General features: G+C 45.1%; 1 protein-coding gene across 4 annotated transcripts in view; it reads left to right on the plus strand.

The window, feature by feature from the left end:
- ICE1 (interactor of little elongation complex ELL subunit 1) overlaps positions 1-19,056 on the plus strand; it is a 105,207-nt gene that overhangs the window by 33,720 nt on the left and 52,431 nt on the right. For 3 of the 4 annotated variants that reach the window (XR_013226512.1, XM_077310058.1, XM_077310059.1), the window contains exon 7: positions 6,328-6,365. Coding sequence is in view for 3 of the 4 variants with exons in the window: in XM_077310058.1 (XP_077166173.1) it covers positions 6,328-6,365 (38 nt within the window). In the remaining variant the exon portion in view is untranslated. Of the gene's footprint in view, positions 1-6,327; positions 6,366-6,397; positions 6,655-19,056 lie in introns of those variants that run through there. The other variant, XM_077310060.1, reaches the window with a different exon arrangement.

Genomic DNA, 19,056 nt, shown 5'->3' on the forward strand with positions numbered 1-19,056 from the left:
TTGAGAAGCATAGCTGTGGACACACCAACCCACAGCCCCCTCCCCATCCTATCCCCTCTAAGGCCCATCACTGGCCACTTTGGAAGGGCGGTCAGCATGGCCATATATGATCATATCATCCACTAAATTAAACAAACAAACATAAAAATATATAGAATCATAGAATCATAGAGTTGGAAGGGGCCATACAGGCCATCTAGTCCAACCCCCTGCTCAACGCAGGATTAGCCCTAAGCATCCTAAAGCATCCAAGAAAAGTGTGTATCCAACCTTTGCTTAAAGACTGCCAGTGAGGGGGACCTCACCACCTCCTTAGGCAGCCTATTCCACTGCTGAACTGAATTTTTATCCTGATATCTAGTTTATATCGTTGTACTTGAAGTTTAAACCCATTACTGCGTGTCTTCTCCTCTTCAGCCAATGGAAACAGCTTCCTGCCCTCCTCCAAGTGACAACCTTTCAAATACTTAAAGAGGGCTATCATGTCCCCTCTCAACCTCCTTTTCTCCAGGCTGAACATTCCCAAGTCCCTCAACCTATCTTCATAGGGCTTGGTCCCTTGGCCCCAGATCATCTTCGTCACTCTTCTCTGTACCCTTTCAATTTTATCTACGTCCCTCTTGAAGTGAGGCCTCCAGAACTGCACACAGTACTCCAGGTGTGGTCTGACCAGTGCCGTATACAATGGGACTATGACATCTTGTGATTTTGATGTGATGCCTCTGTTGATACAGCCCAAAATGGCATTTGCCTTTTTTACCGCTGCATCACACTGCCTGCTCATGTTTAGTTTACAATCCACAAGTACCCCAAGGTCTCGTTCACACACAGTGTTACCTAGAAGCGTATGCCCCATCCAGTAGGCATGCTTTTCATTTTTCTGACCCAGATGCAGAACTTTACACTTATCTTTATTAAATTGCATCTTGTTCTCATTTACCCATTTTTCCATTGTGTTCAGATCTCATTGAACTCTGTCTCTACCTTCCGGAGTATTTGCCAGTCCTCCCAATTTGGTGTCATCTGCAAACTTGATGAGTAGTCCCTCCACCCCCTCATCTAGATCATTAATACATAGGTTAAAAAGTACCGGGCCGAGCACCGAGCCCTGAGGTACCCCGCTACTCACCTCTCTCCAGTCTAATGAAACACCATTGATAACAACTCTTTGATTGCCGTTCTCTAACCAATTCCCTATCCACCTAACTATCTGAAAATCCAGACTGCAGTCCTTCAACTTATCTATCAGAACATCATGGGGAACCTTGTCAAAAGCTTTTCTAAAATCCAAGTAAATGACATCAACCAAATTTCCCCGATCCAGCAAACCTGTTACTTGGTCAAAAAAGGAAACCAGGTTGGTCTGGCAGGACCTGTTGGAGACAAATCCATGCTGACTTCCTTGGATCACCAAATTGTCCTCCAGATGTTTGCAGATCGCTCCCTTTAATACCTGCTCCATTATCTTCCCCACAACAGAGTTCAGACTCACTGGTCTGTAGTTTCCCGGGTCATCCTTCCTCCCTTTTTTGAAGATCGGAATAACATTTGCTCTCTTCCAGTCCTCCGGGACATCTCTAGTCCTTAAAGAGGTCCCAAAGATGATGGACAAGGGTTGTGCAAGTTCTCTGGAAAGTTCTTTGAGCACTCTTGGGTGCATTTCATCTGGCCCAGGGGATTTGAACTCATCCAGTGCAGATAAATGCCTCTCGACAAATTCTCTATCCATGTTAACCTGCCACCCAGACAATATCCTTTGTCTACGGCCATCTCTAGATGTGCCTAAACACTATGACCTGTGGGAAAAAACAGATGTAAAATAGGCACTAAGCCTTTCTGCTTTCTCTGCATCTTCCGTTAGAGTTTGTCCATCCGCACCCAACAGTGGGGCTTTTGCCTCCTTTTCTTTACGTTTGCTCCTCACATAACTGAAAAATCTTTTCTTGTTACAATGGGCTTCCCTGGCCAATCTTAGCTCACTCTCAGCTTTGGCCTTTCTGATGATTGATCTACAGTGCCTAGTAACCTGTAGGTACTCTTCTTTAGAGCTCTGTCCTTCCCTCCATTTCCTGAACATTTTCCTTTTCTTTCTTAGTTCCTCTTGAATTTCTCTGTTAATCCAAATAGGCTTCTTAGAGCTCCTGCAGTGTTTTTGTCTTTCTGGGATAGTCATTGATTGAGCATGTAATAGCTCTTGTTTGAGTAGCGCCCACCCTTCACATGCTCCCTTCCCTTCCAGCATTCTCTTCCATGGTATGATACTCATCATGTCTCTGAGTTTATTAAAGTTTGCCCTACGAAAATCCAACATCCGCGTCTGGCTACAAGCTTCCTTGGCTCCCCATCTCAAAAGGAATTCTATGAGGACATGGTCACTTCCCCCTAGGGTCCCCACCTCCTTCACCTCATCCACCAACTCTTGCCTGTTGGTCAGTATTAAGTCCAGTATGGCTGAACCTCTTGTGGGTTCATCTACCATCTGATAAATGAAATTGTCAGCCAGGCAGGTCAGAAAGTTGCATGACAGAGGACGCTTCGCAGAGTTTGTTTCCCCTCACACATCTGGGAAATTGAAGTCACCCATGATGACAAGATCCTGCCGCTTGGATATTTTCTCCAGGTGCTCACAAAGTGCAGCATCCACATCCTCTCGTTGGTCAGGCGGTCGGTAGCAGACACCAACCACCACATTGTTTGTTTTCCCCTCGCTTATTTTCACCCAGATACTTTCCACTGTAGATATGCTCTCCTTCACTAGAATTTCCTGACAGGTAAGCCCTTTCCTCACATACAGTGCCACTCCTCTACCTCTTCGATCTATTCTGTTTTTTCTGAACAGTTCATATCCATCCACCATTACATTCCAGTCATGAGAATCATTCCACCAAGTTTCTGTGATTCCTACTAGATCATACCTATCCATCAGCATGAGAAGTTCCAGCTCTTCCTTTTTATTGCCCATGCTTCGGGCGTTAGTATAAAGACATCTGAATCCTTTTACTTTTGGTTCCCTATGAGCTGGCCTTGCCGGTTGGGCTGCCTCCGATCGTTTTCCTTCCATACACTCCCTATGTTGATCGTCTCCTTCCCCTAGTGGCTTTAGTTTAAAGCTCTCCTGATGAATCTCTCCAGGTTCCTGGAAAACACATTCTTTCCCAGTGTTGATAACTGCAGTCCATCAAGTGCTAGTAGACCTTCCTCAAGAAAGCCTATCCCATGGTCCCAGCAACCAAATCTCTCCTGCCAGCACCAAGTACGCAGCCAGTGATTCACCTCCATTATCTTCCTCTCCCGATGCATTCCTCTTCCCTTGACAGGCAAGATTGAAGAGAATACCACTTGTGCCCCCATTTGCTTGAGCTTCCTCCCCAGATCTTGATAGTCTTTTTTAATAGGAGCGATGGTATTCAGGGACATGTCATTCGTTCCCACATGGATCATCACAAATGGGTAGCGATCCATAGATTTGAGGAGTTTGGGCAGCCGTTCTGAAACATCTTTAATTTTCGCCCCTGGCAAGCAACACACCTCTCGGGTTAGGGGGTCGGGCCCAGCCACATGGCGATCCATTCCTCTTAGCAGGGAGTCTTCAATTACCAGTACTCTCCTTTTTTTCCCCCCTCAACTCCATTTCCTTCTATCCCAGTGGCCTCTTCTCTTTGTCTTAGACTTAATTTTGGGACCTCTTCCCTTGTTGACCCTTGCACCTCCTCTGCAAGGGCCTGAAATCTATTCTGGAGCTCCAAAGGCCCCGAGAACTGTCACGCTCTTCGCCGTTGAGTCTTTTTCCGAACTGTCTGCAGAGGCTCCCTATTGTGGTCAATCTCATCCTCTTCAGGACTGGTTGTATTCTCTTTATTCCGAGTTGCAGGGCTCTGGTCTACTTTGGGTCAGAGTAATAAATCTGTTTTCTAATCCCCTAATCTTTTCCTCCAAAAGTCTTACCAGCTTACACTTGGGGCAAAATTAACTCCACCCATTCAGGAAATGCTTCCAGGATATTCAAGAAACCCCAGGGTTTCACGAAACCCTAGTTGAGAAAGCCCGGCTTAACTTAAAAGATACAACTATATCTCCAGGTTGCTGCTGTATTCTTAGTTGTGTTCTTTGTGACATTTTTCTCTAACCGTAGTAGTATAGATAAAGGTGGGTAGAGGGGTCGGTCTGAAGCAGCAGAACAAAGTTTGATTCCAGTGACGCCAACAAAATTTTATTCTGGGTATAAGCTTTCATGTGCACACAAATACATTGAAACAGAAGTCACCAACCATTACATACAGGTAGAGGTGAGAAGGGTGTGGCCAGGAAGGGCCAATTATAGTCAAAATGCATAAGTATTTGAGCAGTAAATACAGCTAAGACTGAATGAAGGCAATTGGTATGACCTGTGAATAGCAGCAAATTAGCATATCCCTTATCCATGGTTCCTCTATATATTTGTGAAACAGCCTGGGGGATGGGATGTGTCCGGCTGTCCAAGTTGGAATAGGGCCAGTCAGAGTGCACACTGATTGGCCCTGCCTCTGCAGCCCCCGGCCTCCGTCCCTGGACTCTAGCCTCTTTGCTCTCAAACGCGCTTCAGTGCCTGGAGCCAGCAGCAGGTACGGGGAGATGGCCCCGGGGCAAAGGGTCGTGGTGGAGCGCTTGCTAACGAGGGCATCCTGGCCTGCTGCTTAGGAGCTGGCCAGCCCCTGCTTGCCCCACTTGATCAGGCTGTGCACTGGGGCCCAAAGCCACCTTAAGCTGCTTGGCTGGGGGCCAGGGGAGGGGGCCCTTTCAAGGCCCGTTCTTAGGAACGGGCTTTGAAGCTAGTCCCATAATAAAGCCTTCCAGGATATTCAATGTGGGACCTCAAAGTACCTGTTTTGTTGTAACCGGTAGCTGCTAAATTACAAATTATTACAAGACAATGAAACCCGTAGGGCTTGATGGAGACATTGGGCTCTTATTGTGAGGTTTCTGCAGATTGCTCAATGCACGAATCTTTAACTTGGTGCAAAAAATCAAGTTTATTGAAAGCAAGCAAGATTCAAATGGGTACCCATGTTGGTCTGAAGTAGCATACTAAAATCAAAGTCCAGTAGCACCTTTAAGACCAACAAAGATTTGTTCAAGGCGTGTGCTTTCGAGTGAAAGCACTCTTCCTCAGACTAAGAACTCCCTGTGTTTTTCGGTCCATCTGCATAGACTGGACCAGGAGTTGGAGGAGCATTCTACCAACCATACTGTGGATATCCCTGGTAGCTTGGCTGAGGTGCTGGATATGGCCCCGTAGGCCATAGCCAGGGTAGGGGCCAGGGGTAGCCAGGGTAGGGGCCAGGACCCAGGTGTCCTCCTGGCTATTGGGTATATGGCGGGTACGGGGCAGTGGGGCTTGGGCTGGGATAAGGTGGGGGATATTCGTAGTTCATTTAGCTAAATGTCTCCTGCTGGCCTCATGAAGCCACCTCAGCCTCTGCTGTCCGCCAAGCTCCGCTGAAAACAAGCAAGTGAACCAAAACTCAGAACTGAGGCAAAGCAACACAGGTTCAACATATATCCCCACATTCGAACCCCTTCCCATGAGAACACAAGAAACGGTGGGAGATCTTCAAAGCCTAAATATCCCAGCTATCAAAGGGATGCCCAAGGACACTTGTCTATATTCCCAGAACCAGGCAAAGACAAATGTGTGAGGGAGGTGTGAAGTCACAGGAAAACCAGAACAAGCAATTTAAGCAAGTAACATAGACAAGAATATCTAACATCTACATTTTTAACCTATGCTAAGATATGTGGCAGAAGCCTGGCACTTCTGACATTCCATCCCTCTAAACTTAGCCTCCTCCTGCCACTCCCACAGACTCAGGTGAGGGTTTCAGGGGGTAGGAAAAGTGAATGTCCTGGACCAGCCTGGCAGTTCTGACACTTAATTATTTATTATTAATTTATCTTATCTCACTATAGATACTAACATAAATTAGTATGCCAGTTTGCTCTTATTCATAGGTCTCATCAGTCAATACAAAGCACTGGTGGATTTTTTTTGTCTCCTCCTCCTTTTTTCCAAGCAGATGTGTGAGCAAGAGGCAATTTTCCCTGTTACCCCTCCTCCCTGTAGCCTTCTAATCCAATAGATGCTTGTTTGCCTGGCTCCTTGTAACCCCTGGAATTGACTTTGTGGGGTCTCAAGGGAGGGAGTGCATTTGAAGAGGAGATAGAGCCAGAAGTCCTTGTATACCAGAAGCCTTCTGCTGACATGTTGCTGGATCCATCTTGTATTCAAGTTACTCAGATGGCCAAAAATCTATATATACTTTCCTCATGTCTTTTTTTTAATGTTTTCAGGAAGAAGAAACTGGAAGCCAAAGTGAAGAAGCTTGAAAGTAATTCAGTTTTCTGCCTATTTTTCCTTTTCACTTTGAACAGTGACATCAGTAACATTGCCAAGGCGAATGAGTAGAGAAGCTGTTAACTCAGACATGTTTGAACCCCGTCTGCCTAATTCGCTGAGTTCATCCCTGTGATATTAAACAGTTAGCCTGCTTCCTTCCCTAATGTGGCGATTTTGTGTGTCAGTGTCACTTAGCAGCTGGGAGTAAGCCAGTCCTGGGTCCTGTGACTAGACAGTTACTTGCGATCCACCTCCAAGTCCATCAAAGATGCTCCTTCAGGGTGAGAATCTTTTGCTTCATGTCCTGTAGTTTTTGTTCTTTCCTAAGTCGTTATAGAGCCTCTTGTGGCGCAGAGTGGTAAGTGGCAGAAATGCTGTCTGAAGCTGTCTGTCCATAAGGCTGGGAGTTCAATCCCAGCAGCCGGCTCAAGGTTGACTCAGCCTTCCATCCTTCCGAGGTCGGTAAAATGAGTACCCAGCTTGCTGGGGGGTAAACGGTAATGACTGGGGAAGGAACTGGCAAACCACCCCGTATTGAGTCTGCCATGAAAACGCTGGAGGGCGTCACCCCAAGGGTCAGACATGACTCGGTGCTTGCACAGGGGATACCTTTACCTTTACCTTTAAGTCATTATACTCAAGGTAATTCTGTTGGCTGAGTGCATTTTTTCCAAGACAGTAGGCATTTGTTTTGCCTGTATGGTGGTGCTCATAAGCACTTCAGCCTCTTATACATAAGAAAGTAGAGTAGATTAAAATCTATTAGAATCTGTATTCAGTTTAAAAATGGCAATTTGCAGACTTGACAGGAACAACATTTGTAAATGGCATAACTCAGGGATAATGTGATCCAGATTTGTTTGTGAAAATGGTCACCAAATGGTAGGACTGCAGAACCTCTGCTGATTTATGTGGTGGGCTTTGTTAAAGAAGCACCTTTTAGAGAACTAGGGGACCTTCTATACAATTTCAGGTTTGGCAGATGTTTAACAGGGCTTTGAATACAAAACTTTGTTCTTGTTAGGAAAGATAAAACTGCTTTTGGTTAACTTCCATATGCATCATAACTAAAATTGAGGCACTAACCCATATTGGGCAACTAGCTAAAGGCCTGTCAAGCTCAGTGCAGGGGGAATTCCAGCTCCTTCCTCATTTCTTCCCATCTCCCTTCGTCCCAGACTTCCTGGAAATTGGCAGAGGAGAATGGGTTCAGCAGCCTCCATCCTGAATGGCTGTGTGAAGAGTTTATCTTCCTCTCATCTTTTCTTTGGCTTCAAAGCTTTTGCTACAGATAGAGCAAAGGGCATGGATACTGGTCTGCAACTCTTGGACTATTCCGCACGCTCCATAGTTGTGTGGGTTGTGTGGATGTTCCTGTGAAACATTTGCAATTATGCTGTTACAGCTAAATATAAAATATAACTACTTTCATAAGTGAAACCCCTCTTGGCATTAAATAATTTTAAAAAAAAATTATATAGAAAAGAACAAAGAAAAATATCTTTTTAATTTTTAATACATTTTTTTATTTTCATAAAGATAGAAATATAGAAATGAGACAGTATAAGTTGTTAATACGAAGAACAGTAAAATATAGCCTTCATTTGTTACACTTACACCCCCTCCATTAAGTGCCTCCTTTTAGTTAAGCTTTGAGTTTAGGCTGGGAGGCACTGCGGAGATATATTTAATAATACAGATTCAGCTTACATAGGAAATCTAAGACCCCATGTTAACTACGCAATGGTATGAACTTTAGCCCAAAACTTATAAGCTTTTTCACATTTCCACCACATTTAGGAAAAGAAGCCTACTTTGTTACTACGTTTCCAAAATTTGTTAACATAGTTTTTAGCAATTTTAACAGTCACTTTTGGTGTCACCTATAAAACATTTTATACTTGACACAGTCTAAGAGCCATCCTGACAAATATTCAACACCATATTTTCAGATTTGAATTAAATGCTTAACATTGAACATTGTAGAACAGTATGAACTTTGGCCCTATAACAATACACTAATAAAGAAGAAAAAAGGGAAAAAACCCTACTTTATCATGACATTTCCAGCACTTACAATTATATTGCCTTAAAAGTATACAGAAGAAGAATAAAGAAAAGATTTCAAACATTGCTTCTCCTTTCCCTTCCCCAGTCTTCTTAAGGGGGTTTCATATCGAGGCTTGCTGCATCTTGTTGTTCCCATAGACTTATATTCTGTCCAGTTAGAATTTGGCGTAGAAAGTGCAGTTGTACTCTTCCACAGAATATTCACCGATGAATTTTGAGGCAGGTGCAGCTCCTGGACTCTGATATCAATACAATTTTTTTCCTGAGAAGCTCCTTGAAATCGATTACTTTCAAAACAGATCCATGTATCTTTTGGTTGATTCTTGTGTACTGTTACTTTGAAATGGCTGTATGCCTTTTTAAGAAGGGTGACGTTATCTGGGCTGTAAGGCTTCGACATCCCCTTTTCCATCTCCAAAATTTCAGATTTCTCTTCTGCTGATGATTTCCCACCTTGTTTAGTGCTGTCATCAACCACTATTATTGATCCATCATTCCTGTTAGAAAGTTCTTCCTTGCTGTCTTGGATCTCCTTGAAAATATTCTTAAGCAAACCTTCTGTAAATGCTTTCAAATCTTGGGTTTGTTTCTCTATTAAATGGGCCATTCTTTTTAACATAGACATGTTTTAGGCTTATGTCAACAACCAATCTCAGACAATTTCGCAAATAGCCAGTAGAGGTCCTATACAGTCCTAGGCAAATGCGAAAGTCTGTTTATTTCTCCGACGTTCTTCAGTGTAGGATGAAAAAAAACAAAAAAAGAAACAACAGAAGACCAAAAAACAGCACAGAAATTAAAAACAGAGCAATTCAGAACTAAAGCACTTTCAGCAAGTTGAATTTACTATAGCCAAACAAGGTGTCCTTTAAGAGCTGGTCGCACATCAAGATTTCCTGGCACTAGTAGATGATGTTTTGAAGTCAGTGAAGCCAATAGTCTCGTCCTGGAGCAGAGTTCTCGTGGGATCTTCCCAGTCACGGCTCTTATCTCCGGAAACCAAAACAATTGCAATAAAAGCTATTGCTAGTTAATCTAAGTTCCCTTCTTCTACTTAAGAAAATTAGCCTGCCCCAAATCGAGGTGGCTACTCAGGCAGAGCAAGGGGGAGGGAAAGAGAGAGGCAAAAAGAGCCTCAGACAGAGAGAATACTTGCTGTAATTTATTGAAGCATTGATTAATGGCTTTCGTTGAGGCTGCCAGATGCTGTCCTCCACTCAGTCACTTGCAGCGATCACTTGCAGTAAATAAATCGTAGAGGAGGGTTAAAGCAGTTACTTTTGAGAGAGAAAGAAAGAAAAGTAGTCCAAGATAGAATATGGCGGTTGTCCTCTTGATGTGAAACACTGACAGCCTGTAATCTGGGGAGATAAACTCCCTAAAGCAGGGGTCCTCAACCCCCAGTCCGCGGCCCGGTACCAGGCCGCAAAGGCCATGGTACCGGGCCACCAGCGGCCGCGCCTGCCTCTCCCCCCCCCGCAGCGAGAGGGGGGAAGAGGCAGGCACGGCCGCTGGCACGCCAATGACGCAAATGCGCACGCGCGGATCTGCCGCGTGTGCGTGTTTGTGCCCCCTGCTGGCGAAAATGCGCATGCGCGGCAGCTCCGTGCGTGAGCTTTACAGCCACCTAGTGGCGAAAACACGCATGCGCAGCAACTGTGCGTGCGCGTTTACATGCAGCTGCGGCGGCCGGGCCACCGGCTCTCTCCCATCCTTGGAGGCGGTCCCCGACTACAAGAAGTTTGGGGACCGCTGCCCTAAAGGATTGGAGACGGCCCCAAGAGGTCACTAGGACTTCCTGGGTAGAAAAAGTGAGGTGGGGTTTGCGTACCCCTCCTCTTTTCTGACAATTGCTTCCACAATTGGCCCCTGTCAGGCTCCAGTGATTGCACTGCAATCTCCTCAGGATGACATCTTTAGCCACACCCCCCAAGAAAAATATCTTTGATTACAATATTACAATATCATCCCTCCCTCTACCCCCGAAGTCCCCATTTGCTTGAAGTTTCGTATTGCTGAATATTCTAAATGTCTGTTGCCTGTAAATATAAAAACAGCCACAACAAAAAATCCCACATTAACATGACATTTCCAGCACTTACAATCAACAGGTATTATAAAAATTACCCTTAGACTTGAACCAAGGCATATCCTTATGCTTTACCCCAGAGTTTGTAAAAAGACAAGACAAGCAGGAAAGTCTTTGTGAGAAGGATGAACACACTGCCGCAGCTTGGTAGACAAGACAGGGGGAGGTGTACAGAAACAATTTAGTGTCATTAAAACGTTATTCTCTGTTGATAGCAGACGTTTGAAGTTAGAGAACTCTGAAGTCTCTTCAAAGCAGTTCAGAAAATAACAGAGGAATGAGAAAGAAAAGGCGATCCTTGTTAGAGAAGGCTCAGACGGCAGACTGCTTCTTGGACTTGGTCACGTATAGCTAAAAGCGATCTGGAGAATCTCTCTCTGCAGATCAGTGACAGGCTTTTTTAGAGCTCCAGAGCATTCCGGTTTGCGTACTTTGCTTGCTTCTGCCGGACGTAGATACGTTCGGCCCCCTATACGGACCAAGAGGCTCTCCCTTAGGAGAACTGCTCAAGCAGCCATCTTTCCCGTCTTTCCCCTTATTGCAAACCTTTTGACTGCTGTAGCCTCATGCTTTCTGTGGCCTCCATGTTGATTGGCTATAAACCTCTCTGGGGAATGATCATAGTTTTCAATGCAGCCCCTAATTCACTGACGTTCATGAATATTACGATGGCAGTAATAGTAGTTAGGATTGGAATGCTGGTCTGTTTGCCAAGATGGGACCTGCAACTTACCTGTCTTTCAGTAGAGCGTTGTTTCTCAGCAGCAGCCAAGGCAGTGTAGTGGTAAAAAGTGTCAGAGTAGTACCAGAGAATATAGTTGCCTTCTGTGAGGCTGAGGCCTACCTCTGTACATCTCTTCTGATTTCCCACCTGATTTCCCTCTTCAGCATTTTTTATGATCTGCCCATGCTTTCTCATGGGGGATCTAACCCTTCTCCCCCCCCCAAAAAAAAAACATGGAGCAGTTGTGCAGAAGACAAGAGACTCTGCCCCACTATTGTTTCCTGTACAGCTTTGGAGCTGGCTCAGCCCCTATGAGACTAGCAGAAGGGAAGGAAGGCAATTTAAAATATATATATATCTGGTGTAGGCAAGCCTGCAACCTCTTCTAGCACAGGATTGTCAGGGGCATGAGGCTGCTGAAAGTTAAAGTCCACTGTCTCTTCATGTGAGATAATTCTGGATAGTGGAGCCGCAGAAAGTAGGGACCTAGTCTGTGCTGGGCCTTCAATCCACCTGCCCACCAGCAGTGGAGAGAAATAGCACCAAGTGGCAGGGAGTATGTGAACAGAAACAGTTGGAGACTCCAGAAATGGCACAAGCCTGTTTCCTGTTCCTACACTTGTGCCCCAAGCCCAGTGAGGCAGGTGGATTGCTTGGCTCCCCAGAATGGCCCAAGCTAAAGGGATTTTGCACCCCCTGGTTCCCCTGCTGGCCCTGTTTATTTCCATACTCCCCCCCTTTTAATAGCTGCAGTTGTTTTGCTTCATTTTTGTTTCCATTTGTTTCCATTTCCCTGTGTAATTGTGGAATGACTCAGCTTTTCCAGGATTAAAAAAAAAACAGTATGAAGATCTTTTCAGCAAATCTTCCACATACATAGAAGTCTTGCTGAGCACTATGAGAAGGTTACAGTTAGAAGCAAACATGGTTGTTTTCTCATTGGTAGAAATCTTGTTTGACATCTGGTTCCTGTTTATAAGATAATTGATGCCATGAAACTCACAGGTGGATCTTGGGCCAGTTACTGTTTAATATGCTCTAGTAATTCACCCAATTTCTGTGGAAGCATCACCATAGAATCATAGAGTTGGAAGGGGCCATACAGGCCATCTAGTCCAACCCCCTGCTCAATGGAGGATCAGCCCTAAGCATCCTAAAGCATACAAAAGAAGTGTGTATCCAACCTTTGCTTGAAGACTGCCAGTGAGGGGGAGCTCACTACCTCCTTAGGCAGCCTATTCCACTGCTGAACTACTCTGACTGTGAATTTTTTTTCCTGATATCTAGCCTATATCGTTGTACTTGAAGTTTAAACCCATTACTGCGTGTCCTCTCCTCTTCAGCCAACAGAAACAGCATCCTGCCCTCCTCCAAGTGATAACCTTTCAAATACTTAAAAAGGGCTATTATGTCCCCTCTCAACCTCCTTTTCTCCAGGCTGAACATTCCCAAGTCCCTCAACCTATCTTCATAGGGCTTGGTCCCTTGGCCCCAGATCATCTTCGTCGCTCTCCTCTGTACCCTTTCAATTTTATCTACGTCCTTCTTGAAGTGAGGCCTCCAGAACTGCACACAGTACTCCACGTGTGGTCTGACCAGTGCCGTATACAACGGGACTATGACATCTTGTGATTTTGATGTGATGCCCCTGTTAATACAGCCCAAAATGACATTTGCCTTTTTTACCGCTGCATCACACTGCCTGCTCATGTTTAGTTTACAATCCACAAGTACCCCAAGGTCTTGTTCACACACAGTGTTACCTAGAAGCGTATCCCCCATCCAGTAAGCATGCTTTTCATTTTTCTGACCCAGATGCAGAACTTTACACTTATCTTTATTAAATTGCATCTTGTTCTCATTTGCCCATTTTTCCATTGTGTTCAGATCTCATTGAACTCTGTCTGTATCTTCTGGACTATTTGGTGTCATCTGCAAACTTGATGAGTAGTCCCTCCACTCCCTCATCTAGATCATTAATAAATATGTTAAAAAGTACCGGGGCGAGCACCGAGCCCTGTGGTACCCCGCTACTCACCTCTCTCCAGTCCGATGAAACACCATTGACAACAACTCTTTGAGTGCGGTTCTCTAACCAATTCCCTGTCCACTTAACTATTTGAAAATCCAGATTGCAGTCCTTCAACTTATCCATCAGAACATCATGGGGAACCTTGTCAAAAGCTTTACTAAAATCCAAGTAAATGACATTAACTGAATTTCCCCGATCCAGCAAACCTGTTACTTGGTCAAAAAAGGAAACCAGGTTGGTCTGGCAGGACCTGTTGGAGACAAATCCATGCTGACTTCCTTGGATCACCAAATTGTCCTCCAGATGTTTGCAGATTGCTCCCTTTAATATCTGCTCCATTATCTTCCCCACAACAGAGGTCAGACTCACTGGTCTGTAGTTTCCCGGGTCATCCTTCCTCCCTTTTTTGAAGATGGGAATAACGTTTGCTCTCTTCCAGTCCTCCGGGACATCTCCAGTCCTTAAAGAGTTCCCGAAGATGATGGACAAGGGCTGTGAAAGTTCTCTGGAAAGTTCTTTGAGCACTCTCGGGTGCATTTCATCCGGCCCAGGGGATTTGAACTCATCCAGTGTAGCTAAATGCCTCTCGACAACCTCTCTATCCATGTTAACCTGCCACCCAGACAATATCCTTTGTCTACGGCCATCTCTAGATGTGCCTAAACACTATGACCTGTGGGAAAAAACAGATGTAAAATAGGCACTAAGCCTTTCTGCTTTTTCTGCATCTTCCGTTAGAGTTTGTCCATCCGCACCCAACAGTGGGCCTATTGCCTCCTTTACATTTGCTCCTCACATAACTGAAAAATCTTTTCTTGTTACAATGTGCTTCCCTGGCCAATCTTAGCTCACTCTCAGCTTTGGCCTTTCTGATGATTGATCTACAGTGCCTAGTAACCTGTAGGTACTCTTTTTTAGAGCTCTGTCCTTCCCTCCATTTCCTGAACATTTTCCTTCTCTTTCTTAGTTCCTCTTGAAGTTCTCTGTTCATCCAAATAGGCTTCTTAGAGCTCCTGCAGTGTTTTCGTCTTTCTGCGATAGTCATTGCTTGAGCATGCAATAGCTCCTGTTTGAGTAGCACCCACCCTTCACATGCTCCCTTCCCTTCCAGCATTCTCGTCCATGGTATGACACTCATCATGTCTCTGAGTTTATTAAAGTTTGCCCTACGAAAATCCAACATCCGCGTCTGGCTACAAGCTTCCTTGGCTCCCCATCTCAAAAGGAATTCTATGAGGACATGGTCACTTCCCCCTAGGGTCCCCACCTCCTTCACCTCATCCACCAACTCTTGCCTGTTGGTCAGTATTAAGTCCAGTATGGCTGAACCTGTTGTGGGTTCATCTACCATTTGATAAATGAAATTGTCAGCCAGGCAGGTCAGAAAGTTGCATGACTGAGGACGCTTCGCAGAGTTAGTTTCCCAGCACACATCTGGGAAATTGAAGTCACCCATGATGACAAGGTCCTGCCGCTTGGATATTTTCTCAAGCTGCTCACAAAGTGCAGCATTCACATCCTCTCGTTGGTCAGGCGGTCGGTAGCAGACAGCAACCACCACACTGTTTGTTTTCCCCTCGCTTATTTTCACCCTGATGCTTTCCACTGTAGATATGCTCTCCTTCACTAGAATTTCCTGGCAGGTATGCCCTTTCCTCACATACAGTGCCACTCCTCCACCTCTTCGATCTATTCTGTTTTTTCTGAACAGTTCATATCCATCCACCATTACATTCCAGTCATGAGAATCATTCCACCAAGATTCTGTGATGCCTACTAGATCATACCTTTCCATCATCATGAGAAGTTCCAGCTCTTCCTTCTTATTGCCCATGCTACGGGAGTTAGTATAAAGACATCTGAATCCTTTTACTTTTGGTTCCCTATGAGCTGGCCTTGCCGGTTGGGCTGCCCCTGATCGTTCTCCTTCTATACACTCCCTATGTTGATCGTCTCCTTCCCCTTGTGGCTTTAGTTTAAAGCTCTCCTGATGAATCTCCCCAGGTTCCTGCCAAACACATTCTTCCCCAGTTTCGACAAGTGCAGTCCATCAGTTGCTAGTAGGCCTTCCTCAAGAAAGCCTATCCCATGGTCCCAGAAACCAAATCTCTCCTGCCGGCACCAACTACTCAGCCAGTGATTCACCTCCATTATCTTCCTCTCCCGACGCATTCCTCTTCCCTTGACAGGCAAGATTGAAGAGAATACCACTTGTGCCCCCATTTGCTTGAGCTTCCTCCCCAGATCTTGATAGTCTTTTTTAATAGGAGCGATGGTATTCAGGGCCATGTCATTCGTTCCCACATGGACCATCACTAATGGGTAGCGATCCGTAGATTTGAGAAGTTTGGGCAGCCGTTCTGAAACATCTTTAATTTTCGCCCCTGGCAAGCAACACACCTCTCGGGTTAGGGGGTTGGTCCCAGCCACAGGGCAATCCATTCCTCTTAGCAGGGAGTCTCCAATTACCAGTACTCTTTTTTTTTCTTCTCGACTCCATTTCCTTCTGTCTCCATGGCCTCTTCCCTTTTTCTTATACTTTGTTTTGGGACCTCTTCCCTCGTTGACCCTTGCACCTCCTCTGCAAGGGCCTGAAATCTATTCTGGAGCTCCAAAGGCCCCGAGAACTGTCTCGCTCTTCGCCGTTGAGTCTTTTTCCGAGCTGTCTGCAGAGGCTCCCTAGTGTGGTCTATCTCCTTATCCTCTTCAGGACCGGTTGTATCCTCTTTATTACGAGTTGCAGGGCTCTGGTCTATGAACTCCTCCCCTTTCTTACTTTGGGTCAGAGTAATAATTCTGTTTTCTAATCCCCTAATCCTTTCCTCCAAAAGTCTTACCAGTTTACACTTGGGGCAGATGTAGTCCATCTTGTCTTCTGGGAGGAAGGCAATCATGTCGCACTCACTGCAGATGATGGGATTAGTGTCCTGGAGGTCCATTGTAATTTCTAGGCAGTGCAAGTACTAGGGAAATATAATTACTGATTCTAATTGCTATGCCAAGAACCCCAGGCTAAGAGCCACAGGCCAAGAGCCCTTTGTCTCTCGCGCCAAAGGCTTTCGCCTCTGGCGAGAAGCAGCCCTTTTAAATCCTCCCAGCAATTACCCAGCAATCACTTCACCCAGTCAGCACAATAGCCTCACCTGGTCAGCAGCAACTCTCCCCAGTAGCTCTCTCCATGTGCTCTCAGTTGTCTGAGCCATGGAGAATGACACCCTTGGTTTTGCTCTTGCTACTGTACTGAATGTCAGCTGTGGGTTCTTGGCAGGATAAAACAGAGGACTGAAGTGGAGAATGGAGTGTGCTACTTTGGATGAAGGGCATGATAAAAGTACGCGAAATAAATTGCTGGAGGAACTTTAAAGAGAAGATGTTCAAAAATTGAGAGAGAGATCTTTCCAAGGCTGTCTAGTTCATAGTATTTTAGAGCAGAAGTACCTGCATAATTGAATGCTCTCCACTTTGTGTAGACAAAGTTAAAGTGCTAGTTTTCTGCAAATAGTGAGTTTCTCTGTGAGTGACAGATGCCAACACTTGCACGTCTTAGGTTTGTACATTTAGAAGAGGAAGAGTTGGGTTTTATATCCCACTTTCCTCAACCAGAAGGGGTCTTAAAGTGGCTTACAATCACCTCCCTTTCCTCTCCCCACATCAGACAACCTGTGAGGGAGGGGGGACTGAGAGAGGCCTGAGGTTACTGCTGTGTGAAAACAGCACTATCAGTCAGGGCTGTGGCAAGTTCAAGGTCACCCAACTGGCTGCATGTGGAAGAACGGGGAATCAAACCTCGCTCACCAGATTAGAAGATGCTCCTCTTGACCACTACAAACTGCCTCACCAACCCAATTAAAATGTTCTGGAAAGATCCTTTGTCTCTGGTTTTTCCAAGACCCTTTTATGTCAAGTTCTATTTAAAAAAACACCACCACCTTGAAGTAAAGGTAAAGGTATCCCCTGTGCAAGCACCGAGTCATGTCTGACCCTTGGGGTGACGCCCTCTAGCATTTTCTTGGCAGACTCAATACGGGGTGGTTTGCCAGTGCCTTCCCCAGTCATTACCGTTTACTCCCCAGCAAGCTGGGTACTCATTTTACCGACCTCGGAAGGATGGAAGGCTGAGTCAACCTTGAGCCGGCTGCTGGGATTGAACTCCCAGCCTCATGGGCAAAGCTGTCAGACGGCTGCCTTACCACTCTGCGCCACAAGAGGCTCTGCCCACCTTGAAGTGGCATATCTTAAAAGACACCAAAAGCTGACGAAGAGAGAAAGGATATGTTGTGTTGTGGAAGACTGCTTGTCTTTAAGTCTTAAGAATCAAATTTTCATTAAGCCTCTCTGCCTTTGGACTAGAAATAGGAAGGCCTAGAAATAATGGGGAGGAAATCAGGGTTTTCCCCAATTACTTTTTTTTCGGAAGAAATGGAGCAACAGGAAAAAATTCCCATGGAATACCTTTTTCCCCCTTTAAATGAGAAACATGTCTTCCTAAAAAGCATTCACTCCTTCCAAACATATAGTTTGTAGGAGAGCATTCTTTATTTTCCCTGAGGAAATCTGTGGGAGCATTAAACAGAATTTGATAACTTTTTCTCCTTTAAGTAATGAGTGAGATGGAATAAAAGGACTTTGATTTTATTATGAACATTTTTGTTAGTTGATTCTGTGTCCAGGAAGCAACATTTTCAAGAATGTTATTTGTTTAAATGTCAATTTTGGCAACAACAATTTGGTTTGTGTCCAATTATAATCTGTTGTTAAAGAGTTATAAACAGTAATTTAAAATGCAAACATGCTGCTAGTCCTATTTTGGCAGAATGAGATTTTTTTTTCCAATTAAAAATTCTTGGTTTAATACCATCTTTGTTTCCCCCTGCCCCTCAAATGGCAAAAGTTATAGAAGCATGGAATGCATTAGTTGGCATTATAGGGTTGTGCGTGGCGGCATCCAAATCTGCCGTTCCAGGCCGATGCAGCCAGCACCACGGGGGGGGGGGGCACGTGTGCCAGTGCCTCGGTCAGCACACACACAGGCACGGAGCTCCGCGCCTCTGGGTGTGCGCTGAGCTACACACCGGCGCCACACCTTCCTCTCCCCCCCCCCCTCATGGCACTGACTGCATCGGCCTGGAATGGCCAATTCGGACACAACCCTAGACTTGGCAATTCTTTCTGTAGCAGTGGCTCTATCTGCAGCTTTTCTTATACAGACTAATATGTATTTTTAATGCCACAAACACACCAAATAGTAAAAAAAAATTCTATCCTAACCAGGCTGTAAGTAAATGAGAGCCAGTGTTGTAGTAGTTAGAGTGTCAAATTAGGATTAGGATAGCCCAGATACTAAGCCCCATGTGCCATAGAAGCTTGCAGAGTGACTTTGGGGCTGTTGTGCACCTTTCTCTCAGAGTTGTGGAGCATGACCTACCTTACTAGGTTGTTGTGACTGCATTGGGTCCCTCTTAGAGAGAAAGGCAAGTCATAAATAAAGGAAGTTATGCCTTTTAGTTATAAATATGTAAAAGAAGTTTATGTTTGATAGGAGAATATTGCACATATTTCTTTGGGGAAAGGGGGGGTTGCCTCCCCCTCCAGGTTCAAAATGCCTCACCCATTGGCATTTCTGCTGGGGACCTACTTGGAGTTTGCCTGCTGTGGACCTCGGGCGTGTGCTGTTAGCAGCTGAATGGCCTTCTGGAAGAGGCATCCAGTGTGATGAAATCCTAATGAAATATGTGGCAGAGCTGAACTGAGCTCTCAGAACCTTGACT

This window comes from Paroedura picta, chromosome 14 (genome assembly GCF_049243985.1).
Source record: "Paroedura picta isolate Pp20150507F chromosome 14, Ppicta_v3.0, whole genome shotgun sequence".
NCBI lineage: Eukaryota > Metazoa > Chordata > Lepidosauria > Squamata > Gekkonidae > Paroedura > Paroedura picta.